This window comes from Falco rusticolus, chromosome 7 (assembly GCF_015220075.1).
Source record: "Falco rusticolus isolate bFalRus1 chromosome 7, bFalRus1.pri, whole genome shotgun sequence".
NCBI classification, from domain to species: Eukaryota; Metazoa; Chordata; class Aves; order Falconiformes; family Falconidae; genus Falco; species Falco rusticolus.
Window position 1 is genome coordinate 34082751 of NC_051193.1, and position 11838 is coordinate 34094588.

Sequence of the window (11838 nt, forward strand, 5' to 3'; positions counted from 1 at the left end):
CAGCTGCACCTTCACAGAAACCCATCCACCCCTCACTGCACAGCGACAGCACAGGAGGAAAGGAACAAGTCTGAAAGCAACTGTAGGCATCAAGTCAAGCAGCACCCAAGCTGAGCTGTGTTAGCAACAACAGGCTCCTGCAGCACCAGCTGGTGAGGCCTCCTCCCCAGGCTCTGCACATGTGAGGCTTTTGAAAAAGGATCATTATTTTTTTAAAAAAATTTACTTAAATCATCACGCATAAAGAGCAGAAACAAGAAAGAACAGTGAAGAAAATGTCTGCAAGAGGAGAACAACAGTGGATAGAAGAATAGCTTCTTCCCTCTCAGCAGCATTAGGCACATGGGTCTAACTAAGTACAAGCTATTTCATTGCAACACCTCCAGCTGGAGATTTATAATTTTGGACTGGGGCTCCTCCCAAAGGACCAGATGTGCCTTATTGCATATGATGAGGCAGGTGGGAGAAATTAAGGGCACGTTACACTGGCTCACACCAGCTGGAAACAAAGCCGTACCTCTGCAAGGCCCAACTCCCGCTCCCAGGGAGCTCAGGAGCAGGTTGGGTTCACAGACCACCTACCTGAGAGCCCCCCACAGGGCAGTTGAAGGGCACTGAGGCTGTTTGATGAGGTAAAAATCCCCCCAGGAGGGCTGGCAGCCTGGTGGCAGGGCACGGCTCCCTACCAAGCCCCCCGGTGCCGCCCCCACGGTTAAAGCCGGGCCGGGGCGGCGCTGAGGGCTCGGACGGGCGGCTGCAGCTATGGATGGCGCGTCGCCGCTGAAGCGGTACCTGGAGTGCTACGGCGGGCAGGTAGGGAGGGGAAAAAAATTTTATAATAAAGGAAAGCTGCGTTGGCCGGGAATCGAACCCGGGTCAACTGCTTGGAAGGCAGCTATGCTCACCACTATACCACCAACGCCACGTTGAGTAGCTTTCCCGCCCTAATCCCAACTGCGGCGCCGCGTTCCCGCCCGAGGGCCCCGCCGCCTCCGGCCCGGCCTCGCCCAGGGGAGCGGAGCGCTACAGTGGCCCGGAGCCGCTGGGAGCATGGAGGAAGGGGCGGAGGGGCTCTCTGCTAGGGGAGGTAGCTCTTACCTGCTGCAGGAGCAATGCTGCTGTGGTTAAACTCGCTATGAAGCGCTGTTTGCGAGGAGTGGCCTGTGTACTGGGGTGTGCTGACACTAAAGGGGTAGGAGGCTCAGATCTCTTCATGCTGACTGGTAAATGTTTGCAAAAACTGCTTTTCTTCGGTATTCGGACTAACCTTCCTGGTCTCAGGTGGCTGCAGAGACAAGAGGGTGAGGGAGCGGGTGGTGAGGGTCAGACTCCACAGCTGAGCAGCATCTTCACCCAGGGAATGCAACTGCTTCACCTGCATCCTGTTGTAAACTACTTTTCAGCTCAGAAAAATGGGTTTAGCACAGGCTGTTTAAATCCAGACACCTCCTTACGGCAGTCAATAAAAGTCTTTGAATATGGCCCTATAAAATAATGTGGTGAGGTATAACCAGGGGTTTATAAATGCTACTGACTGTGCTGAATACTGAAGCATTTCAGGCTTGCTGAGACACTTGATAATAGCAGATATGTGAAATATCACTGCAGAAAGAAAAAAAAATAAATCCAAGTCTGTTGCTTAAAGCAGCTGGATTTGATTTACATGTACCTGGCTTGCAGGGATTCCTGCAGTGGAAGTGAAAATGGCTCTTTTCCCCCTTTCCCCCCAAGCCGCCCCCAGCTTGGTGATCTCAGACAGGATCTGTGTGTGAAATCTCCTTCCTGGAGCTGCTGGGAGATGTCCAAAGCTATGTGGTTGCTGGGGCCTTCTGTGAAGTTAATTAACCTAGAGTCTATAGCAATAACCCTTGGCAGCCAGCCCAATATAAACATGGTCTTGTGCCCCCTTTCACAGCCTCTGAGCATCTGTCTAACAAGAAGGCAATCTTCCCCAGCGCTTAACCCTATAAGCGCTCTTTCCCAGAGCAGTTATATGGAAACTGGATGAGAAAGGAAGATTAGCTTTCCGTTTCTACCAGCTCTATGTGGTTTACTTTCTGTTACTTTTTTTTTTTTACTTCTTTTACAGCTGTTTAATACTTCCAGCCTCCTGTACCATTAATTTCTCCATCAGCTTCTTTCTTTAAGCTATGCCACAGACTGGGATGTGTGTGTTTGACTATTACATTTATCACATTCTCTGATGCCCCTTAGCACAATGTGTGAGTAGTCCTACAGGCTTGCAGTGATGAGGCTTTTCTGTGCCATCTTCTCTGCATCATGATTCATACAAAACTTTCCCAGTTAGCTCCTGTACGGCTGTGCCTTAATCCACTGGAGGTCTTGCAGGGACTGTGCCTTCACCTGCTGCTAACTTGAAATATATTTATTTAAAACAGATGTGTTTTAGTTATTCCATAGCATGTTGTTCTTTGTAACTGTTAACACACTTGTATCTGAATGCTTAATTCTCAGGTAGTGCTCTTGGATCCTGTTTTCCAAGGAGCTGAGGAGTTAAGGAGTACCTAGCCTTACTCACTGGCATACTGCCCCAACTGATCTCGTGTGGGGCTATGCATCTAGAACTCAGTTTTACAAACAGTTTCGGACCTAGGTATTCATGATGCCTTCAGAGCTAGACCTGATCACATCTGTATTCAAGCAAGTAAGGGTTCTCTGGGAGGAGTTGTCACTTAGTAAGATTTTTCCAAGTATCTACAGGAAAATATACTGCGAAGTAGGAGCAGAGATCTCCCTGTGTGCATGCTTGCATTGCTAAGTGAGATGATTAGCACTGAACATAAAGCAGCAGTAGCTTAGGGCTGAAAAGCATTGATCTGGAAACCCTGCTCCCACTGGAGCTCTGGCAGTTGCTGCCAACTGAAGGGCCTCAGTCTTGTGCACTGTTCCCTGTTCTGATTTTGTGCTTGGACTTCTCAGGTTCTCCTGGCTCTTGAGCCTAAAAGTGCGTAAATGAACACAAAACATCTTGTATGGATCACCTAGTCCAAGCTGTTGCTTGCTGTGGGTGTTGGCAGAAACCACCTTCTTGCAAGAAGCTTTTCAGTAACTAGAGGCTTATGCCCTAATGGAGAAGGGAATAAATCCTTTCCTAAACTCTTGCCTCCTCAATATTATGAAACCTTTTAAATGGCTTTTAAGAATAAATAGCTGACAAAGAACGTTAGTATGCAAGAACTTGCTTGCAGATATGTTGCGTGCTTGATCTGGGAAAGGATGCTGGCTTTGCCGACTGGGCCTCACTTAAATTAGGCTGGTGACCTCCAGCAGCTGGAAGAGGGAACTGCCGGTGATTCTGTGAGTTGCTGCCCTCTGTTGCACAAATCCAACACGACACTGACACTGTCCCCTGGTAGCAGGGAGAGGAAATAGTAATATACCGAATGGGAGTTAAACCCAGCCAGAAAATGCCAGCTGTCCTCTTTGGAAAAACTCAGGAGCAATTATGTTGGTTATGTGCGTAACTGAGGCCCGACAGCAGCTGTGAAGGGCAAGGCACCAACAATACCTCTAGTTACTGCTGAAGGTATATAGTTAATTTCTCAATTTGTGGTATTACAGTATTCTAGACTGCCTTTTAAGTGTAGTGGGAAAATGTGTATCTCTGCTATAGAAGTTACCTGGATATCTATATGCTGATAGACAAGCAAAGGACACACTTTCAGATCTTAGGACTATTTCTTGCTATAATGTTCTGGGAAATGGGGTGAGGAATGATTGAAACTTTCTCACTGAACAGAAGGTTAATCTTAATTTAGTCTCCCAGTTAAACATTTTAATACAAGATCCTTAATGACACTTTTTCCTTCATTCAAGGATGACCTCTCAACTAGTGATCAGCTGTTTACTTCCATGAGCCCTTATGATGTAGACCTTCCAATTCAAACAACTGAAGATGCGTTGTTCGCTTCTCAATTTAATCAGCCCAAAGACTTCCCTACAGACTTCTCATCTGTGGATCTCAGCTATCTTCCTGATATCATCCAAGGTAACCCAGAACAAAATCTATCTGAAGATGGCTGCGAAATACAAAAAGAGCTTGATAGGTCAGCATCAAGAAGTGAGGACAGTGGTATCTTCAAGGATGAAAGCAGCTTGTCACATCCAGATGCAACTCAACCATCTCCTGAGGCATCTGGTGTATGTCATCCTCTGATGCCAATGACTCCTGTGACCCCAGTGACACCTGCATCAGAAAGCTCTGGCATAGTGCCTCAGTTGCAGTAAGTTCATGTATTATATATGTAGCATATATAATAGTTTTGCTTAAACTGCAAGGTAGTGCTCTGACTTCTCACTTAAGAGAACGTAGCAAAAGTATGGTTTGGTCTTTAATAAGCCCAGCCAAAAAAATAGAGGGGCAGTTCTTCCTCTTTGAGGAGAGGTGGAGAAAATGAACTGACAATATTGGAAGGCAACTGGATTCTGCGCTGTGCAATACAACACAAAAATGGAAGTGGCACAGAACAATATGCAGCTTAGCAAAACAGGGGAGAGTGGACTTAATAAACATGCTGAGTGAGTAACTGAAATGCCAGTGGCTTTTTAAGGGGGGAAAGTCTCTTTAAAGGCAGAAGTGTTTGGTAGAAATAATTTGTATATCTTATGTACTGCTAGTTATTTCAGTCTGCAGGATGAGAAGACAAGAATACTTGGAAAGGAGGACTTCTTCCATCAGGGAGAAAGTTAAGGGTGACAGCAAGCTCTCTGGGTTTAAAGATGTCAGCCTGCTGCTTTTGTGAGCAGAAATAGTCTGAATTGAGCAAGGGGAAGGGGCATGACAAGAAGCGTGAGAAATTCTGGCCTTGTTAAAAGGTCCTGTCCTGTCTAGGCTACAGCAACTATGGAGTAATTTATACCTGTAGAGAATAACATACCCTTATCCACCCTGAGTGCTGTAGTAATTCTGTAAATACTCGTTAATGGTTCAAGTCAAAGCTGTAAAAGACTTCAGTGATGTAGTTATTGGAAGACACACAAACTCAGTATTCAGGGACTAATAATTTTGTACTTTGTTGTACCTCAAAATGTAATTTTGGTATTGAATTACTTAAGTTTTGCCAAAAGTCGCTTAATGCTAGAGTGGGAAAGAGATAGGCAGGAAGTTAGTTGATGGCAATTATTAATTAGAGTGTGACTTCACATTAAGCTAATAATGCTGGGGGTTGGTTCTGCAGTGGCTTGCTTTTGCAATAAGAATTTTTTTCTCTCATTCCTCAGGAATATAGTGTCAACTGTAAACTTGGCTTGTAAACTAGATCTGAAGAACATAGCTCTGCATGCCAGAAATGCAGAGTATAACCCAAAGGTAAATCTTAAGGACTCAAAACTGTGCTATCACTTAGCTTTCTCAGTGCTAATGGATTCTAATATAGAAGTTCACCATGAGCTTTGTACTTTTTCTAATAGCACTGTCTTGACCCACAGAAAAAAACCTGCAACTTGAGCCTGTTAAAGTGAAAGAAATACAGGGGACCACAAGGAGATATTTTTTTTTAATAAAGCCCCAGCAATGAGATGTTACGAAGCTGTTTAAGAAAGGAGATGAATGGTCCCACCTGTGGCTAGCCACCTCCAGCTGAAATGGCCCAAGCAGCCCTTGTTGGGGGGAGGAAAGATCAGCCCTGAAATTCTTGGCTGGAGGAAAGAGAATTACTGGAGTCAAACTGGTATTACAGGATACTTCTATCAAGTGGCCTAGGCTGTAGAATCTCACTGGGAATTAATGGGCTTTCTGTAAGTGACTCCAGACTGCTCCACAAAATGTAAGGGACAAGGCAGTGGTCCTGTGACTATAGTCTTAAGCCCCTTGGTCCTAGGGAGGTGGAAAATAGTTTCAGGGTGGTAAATAAACACTTTTACAAAGCAAAGGCATGCTGTGTTGAGCTTTGCAAGTGACAATTCTTGAAAGAATGAACAGAAATGCAGTACCAGCCAAATCTCTTGGCTGGACTGTGAGGTCTGCCTCTGAATTTGTAGAGGTTTGCTGCTGTGATCATGAGAATCAGGGAACCGCGAACAACAGCCCTCATCTTCAGTTCAGGAAAAATGGTCTGCACAGGAGCAAAAAGGTATTTTTTTGGTTTTCCTGCCCTCTAAAGGTCTGGGTCTTGCAGCTATGCCTATATTGTAATGAAAAATGTCAGAAAACCTTGTTTAAATTATCTAGCAAAGGGTTGTCATAATTGCAAGAAAAAAAATGAAACATTGGTATTAAAAAATGTCTAGCTTTCTTCATGATGGCAGTTTAGTAATTACTGAACTATGTGTTTCTGTCCCTGACCATAGATTGAGCTGAGCAGACATTAGCAGAAAAGCTGCTAAAACGCCCAGGAATTGTTAAGGGATTATTTGAATTTCTCACTGACTTTGAAGTGAATTAGGACATAACTTGTGTCTGTCAAGTCTCTCTTCAGTGTCTGTGTTTGACACATCTGCCTCTAAAGGAAATGGGAATTGGAGAGAAGCAAAGCTTATTTCTATACTCTGAAGTTCAGCATCTGCCTTGGTTTTTATGTCCCTAAATTGTCAGTGAGATAATGCATTAATTTACAGCTTAGAAGACCTCTTCTCCCACCCCAGCTAGCTAGATGATTGTACTGTTGTCTGCAGTCTACCTCTTGGATCAGCTCTGAGAAGCTGTTTCAAGGAACTGAGAAAGAAACCTCTGAAGAGGGGAACTCCTGAGTGATGCAACGTGCTCCATCGTGTTCAAATAGACCACAGGAAAGTGAATGACTAAGTGCCTTATTCCTTTTAGTTTGCTCAAGTGGCTCTAGGGATAGAGGCTTGCTGTTTTGTGCAGTAGCGTATCTTTTTCTGGAGCACAGATCAGTACGGTGGTGGCTCCTAACTGACTTCCATCTTGACAGCAGAAGAAAGCACTAATCAAAGATGCTTTTTGCCCCCTCTGCTCTTCCTTCAGTGAAGAGCAATCACGGCTCGCAGCCAGGAAGTATGCACGCGTGGTGCAGAAGCTTGGGTTCCCTGCCAAGTTCCTGGATTTCAAGATACAGAATATGGTTGGGAGCTGTGACGTGAGGTTCCCTATCCGGCTGGAAGGTTTGCTTCTCGCTCATCAGCAGTTCAGCAGGTGTGTGGAATTCAGATTTACAACCCCATGCAACTTGAAGTGGTGTCATTGTAAGCTACAAGCAGACTCAAATTCTGAGGCTGTACAAGCCTGGAAGAAGAGAGTAATAATTAACTGGATACTGAATATCGAGCATGTCTTTTGCTCACAGAAAGACATACTTACTGGTCAAGCAAGTGTGACATGGCTGTAGATGCCATTGTGTTACAGTAAAGATTGTAAGGTTTATCTTCTGCAGTAACTCCTGTTCTGAGAGGGGCACAGGCCAAAATGACCCTCTGATTAATTGCCAGGATAATGTGCAGCAGCTAGCAGTAAAGCTTCCAGTGCTTGAAACCGTGACTGACATAATTCAACAGTGAAGGGCTGTTGTAAATTGCCCTCCTGTGCATTTTTCACTGCTTTCTCCTTGCCGGGACACGATAAACACCAACTCTAGAAACCTTGTAACTGAGAGCATACTACAAACTGTTCAGTCACTTCTGGGGTAGATGGGATGCAAGTTAGATCTGGTTAAGATGAAGGGCTCGAGAACCGCTTCTGGGTTGTTTGCTCAGTTGGTTAATGAAGATGCTGTCTTTTACAAAAGCTTTCTTTGACTGTGATGCTGTTGACAGATTCTTCAGTATTGCTGCATATTGGCAATATGTACCAGAGATTTTCTTTAATCTGAGCAGTGTTGGTGATCATCATTTTACTAGTCTCCTGTAATTGCTGAGTGCAACGTTAAACCTTAGTGGTTTATAGTGTCAATATAGTTTATATTGTCAATATATAAGGTTTATAGTGTCAATAGGAAAATAACTGGTCTTGATTAAACATTTCAGGTTTAACTGGAGCAGCTCTTAAACTGCTTGAACCTGGGCTGTGCCCTTGCTCCATGTGAAACTTTAATACGAAGTGGGCCTCTTAACTCCTGTCAAACCAGATGCCAATCTGCAAGGATAAGGTTGTTAAACTTCAGGCATGAAGCCAGATTGCAGCTGTAAAATATAGAACTGAAAATACAGTGTGTTTCTCTAATATCACTTTGGTCCTTTCTGTCTGGATCTCTGTTAGACATCAATTTAAAGTAAACCTGTAGTTGAGCAATGGGCATGCTGTGCCTTCAAGATGGGCTTGTTAAGAACTAGTTATTGCCATTGCTGAGGAAAGGATAAAGATTTCAGCACTGACAAAACCAAAATTCTGTTGTCTTTTTCAACTAGCACTGCATTTAATATTTTGCATTTAATTTGGGGACTAAATACATATATTAAAGATTCACTTGGCTGTCATTTTGTCTGAGTTGCACAAGATGCTTCCTCATAAGGGCTCTTTGCAGACTACAAAGGATTTGAGTACTGATCGGAGATTACAATAACGTCTTCAATGCTATGGGAAGTCACAGTCTCAGAAATCTTTAAAAGTAAGCATGAGGTACTTGTACCAGCTCCAGCTGGGAATACCAGTTTTCTCGTGAAGATGTCTAAAACATGACCTGCCTTTCTCTGGGTAGCTAGCTAAAATCTGTGGATGCAATTACTCTATTCTTAGTATAATTAAAGAACAGTTTATGCATACAACACTGAAATAGTATTTGCGTTTTACTAATTTTACCTGCTTGGTTTGAAACAGCTATGAACCTGAACTATTTCCTGGCCTTATATATAGGATGGTCAAACCCAGAATAGTGCTGCTTATCTTTGTGTCTGGAAAAGTTGTGCTGACTGGTGAGTGGTCTCCCTCTGTATATCTGTAATCAAATGCTACCATATCTTCAGAGGAAGCATTTAAATTGAACATTAGCTAAACTAACACCTTGCCACAGTAAAGCCACTTGGAAATCTTTTTAATGCCTGCTACTGCTTATCTGTGTTTTCTGCAGATAACATCAGTATTGTACTAGAATCTCATATTGCTTCATATAGAGTCTCATATTTCCATGTCATTAAACTTGAGTGTCTTTATTCAAAGCATAATGCCATGTGTCAATGTACAGAATCCCAACAGGATGCTGACATGCTCGTTACTACTTAGTCACTTAAATACTAATATCACAACAAGCAATTTAAAATTGCTTGGACAGGAAGCAAACTTCTTAAAACACTTCACTGACAACATTTAGCAGGGATTATTAGAGGAAAGGGTGGAGATCTAAGGACTTGTTCTAGAGTGTTTGGCAAAACACTCATGAAGCAAAAGCCTTGCTGAGTAAGTGTGCTCAGTAGATATCCGTACCTCAGATCCCATGTCAGAAAAGTTGAATTTCTGAGTGCATGTCCCTAACATGTTCTTTTGTAAAGCTCATGAAAATACTTTTACTCAAGATGTACTGAAAGGTAAATGGTACTTGTTCCCAGAGGACTCGAATGCTGTATGTACACTCACAACACAGCTTTGAGGTATGTGAAAGATAAAAAGAGAAGTGCCTGCCTTAGCCAGAGATTCTCGCAATCATAAATCATGAATGAGCTCAACTAACTGAAGAATTGGACACTCTGTACAAAGCTTGAATGCTTTTCCCTCCAATGTGTGCCCACCTTCTTCTTGGGTCTCAGTAAAATCAGTCTGGTCAGTTCCATTCCACTGGTACTTGCATTTTTGGGTACACTAACTGCAACACCCTTGAGTGTGCAGCAGGCCCAGAAGCAGTGAGGTAAGCCCTGGAACTTGTGTTCACATGGAACTGTGAACAAGGGGTGCAACTGTAATGACAAAACTGAATTTACTGAGCTGTGAGGTTTTTTTCCCCTAGTCAGGGAAGTAACTTGAAAGTAACTTTACTTTGAAAGTAAAAGTTGTGGTAATGCAGATGAATTAGTCATGCCCAAGTGTGTTCTGAGGGAAAGGTTTACATGCTCATCCAGAGTAGCGCTTAATCCATCTGCTAGTTCATTTAAATGCACTTTTCTTGTAGCTGACGTTTGTTGTACTAGCATGATAGTCATGTCACTGGCAAGGAATGTGGCTGCCTACTGCATTACAGTTAGCATACAAGACTTGGCATTAAAAAATTTCTTGCAGTAATATGGAAAAGGCTAGCTTTGAAATCACAGGTGCCCTAACAAAGCTTAAAACCAAAAAAGCTTCTCAGGACTGAAGGAAGGGAGTTCTCAAACCATGGATCAACTTCCAGTATTGGGATAAGTGTCCATCATTTCTTGTTTCTATCTTTCCACTTACGAACAGGCAGAGCTGTTACTGTTAAGCAGGTAACACCATAGTTCTTCTCAGTTCCTTCCCCCACCCCTCCCAAAGCCAATGTTTAGCACTTGGAAAGAGTAGCCAACTGCTGGTTTGGTTCCACAGATTAAACAAAGCTAGTCTAGTCTTAAAGCAAAGCAAGCTAGAAATTATTCTTTGTGAGGTGGCAGAAGTATGATGGAAATTCTGCCTTAAACTAATAGTAAGTTGCTTTTAAACTCCTGTGTTTCTTCATGCTTTGTAATCTTTACTAGGTTTGAGTTGGATTCAGTTATTCTCAACACTCTGTTAATTCTTAACTTGTTTCTTCCTAAATGTCTTTCTAGGAGCAAAAGAGCGTTCTGAAATCTATGAGGCATTTGAGAACATCTACCCCATTCTAAGAGGTTTCAAGAAATCATCATAATGTGGCCCGTAAAGCAACTAAGAATAATACATGGGTTTGTATTACTATGCATGGAACAGAGGCAAGGGCACTTCTGGACCCCGTTGTACAGTTGTGGATTGTTAAGCGAACAGTGCTATTCTGAATGCTATAAATGCTGATGCCTTTTTGTAGTTTGTGAGATGTCCTTTTTTGCTTTCAGGTTAGCTATCTGTAATCCAATTGAGTTCTAACAACTTCTGTCAAGCCGAAAAATCTTCCAAATGCATGTACTTTTGACAGAATACATATTAAGGTGGGACTTAAAAGTATTTTGTGATAGAAATCACATGTCTTTTCCCCTGTTGAACAGATGAATCAACAAGTCCGTTTCAAACTAGCTTTGTCAAAATCCTTAGCTTTAAGTGTACTGAAACCTAGCTCCTGCAATGTTTTTGTATTTTCATGTGTAAACTCAAAATATATTTTTGTCTACAGTGTAGTTTACAAAATCCAGCATGCGTTTACTTCAGTGTTTTGCAGACAGTGATTTTTAGAGGACATAAACTGAACCCCTCTGATCCTACCAGTTAGATAAACTCTTGTTTGTAATGGTGTTGGTACTCTTTTTAAGAGAGATGATGTTCAAGGCCCCTGACTGCTGGAATGTACCTAGAAAGGTTGTGGGTGGAGGGGTAACTAATCAAATCGCCTAATTTGTTAAAATTAATTTGTGCCATGACAAAATGGTACCCAACTGTATTACTGAAGTCCCCTCAGATGATGGGAGTTTTTTGCCTGGTCCAGACAAAAACATGTTGGATAGGAACTGCCTTAACATGGACTTGATGGAAAGACAGAAAGTGTTGGATGCTCAAGACTTGTTTTAACCAGAGTTCAGCCAGTGGCACTACACCACATTCGGTAATTTTGCAGCTAAAATAATGGAGATTTTGTACATTATCTCCAAGTGAACTCGGGGCTTACTTTGCAAAAAAGTGTCATGCTTGGAATGGCAATGTGACTAGGAGCAGTACAAACACTATCCCTTCACTGTTCAGGTACCTTCTACAATTCCCTGGAAGCAAGGTGTTTTTTTCCACAACAGGGCTTTGGTGGTGCTGGAGTTTTTGTGTCCTCCCTTTGTTTCCTGCTGAAGATGGGATGGATCTGC

The 11838-nt window shown here is 42.8% G+C and overlaps 1 protein-coding gene and 1 non-coding gene across 2 annotated transcripts; one reads left to right on the plus strand and one right to left on the minus strand.

The window, feature by feature from the left end:
• The first annotated feature begins 762 nt into the window (after positions 1-762).
• TBPL2 (TATA-box binding protein like 2) lies at positions 763-10724 on the plus strand. The gene is made up of 7 exons (XM_037395453.1): positions 763-813; positions 3838-4244; positions 5242-5329; positions 6001-6092; positions 6947-7114; positions 8732-8826; positions 10627-10724. The coding sequence occupies exons 1-7, from the start codon at positions 763-765 to the stop codon at positions 10704-10706; spliced, it is 981 nt and encodes a 326-aa protein (XP_037251350.1). The 3' UTR covers positions 10707-10724.
• Positions 851-922, minus strand: TRNAG-UCC. Its single transcript has one exon. It is a non-coding gene; the product is annotated as a tRNA-Gly (tRNA).
• Positions 10725-11838: the final 1114 nt, after the last annotated feature.

Excerpts from the sequence above, each read along its gene's own strand:
- TBPL2 (XM_037395453.1), top strand. The coding sequence starts at position 763 with ATGGATGGCGCGTCGCCGCTGAAGCGGTACCTGGAGTGCTACGGCGGG. Across the intron at positions 5,330-6,000 it reads ATGCAGAGTATAACCCAAAG|AGGTTTGCTGCTGTGATCAT; the intron begins GTAAATCTTAAG and ends CTGAATTTGTAG. Across the intron at positions 7,115-8,731 it reads GCTCATCAGCAGTTCAGCAG|CTATGAACCTGAACTATTTC; the intron begins GTGTGTGGAATT and ends GGTTTGAAACAG.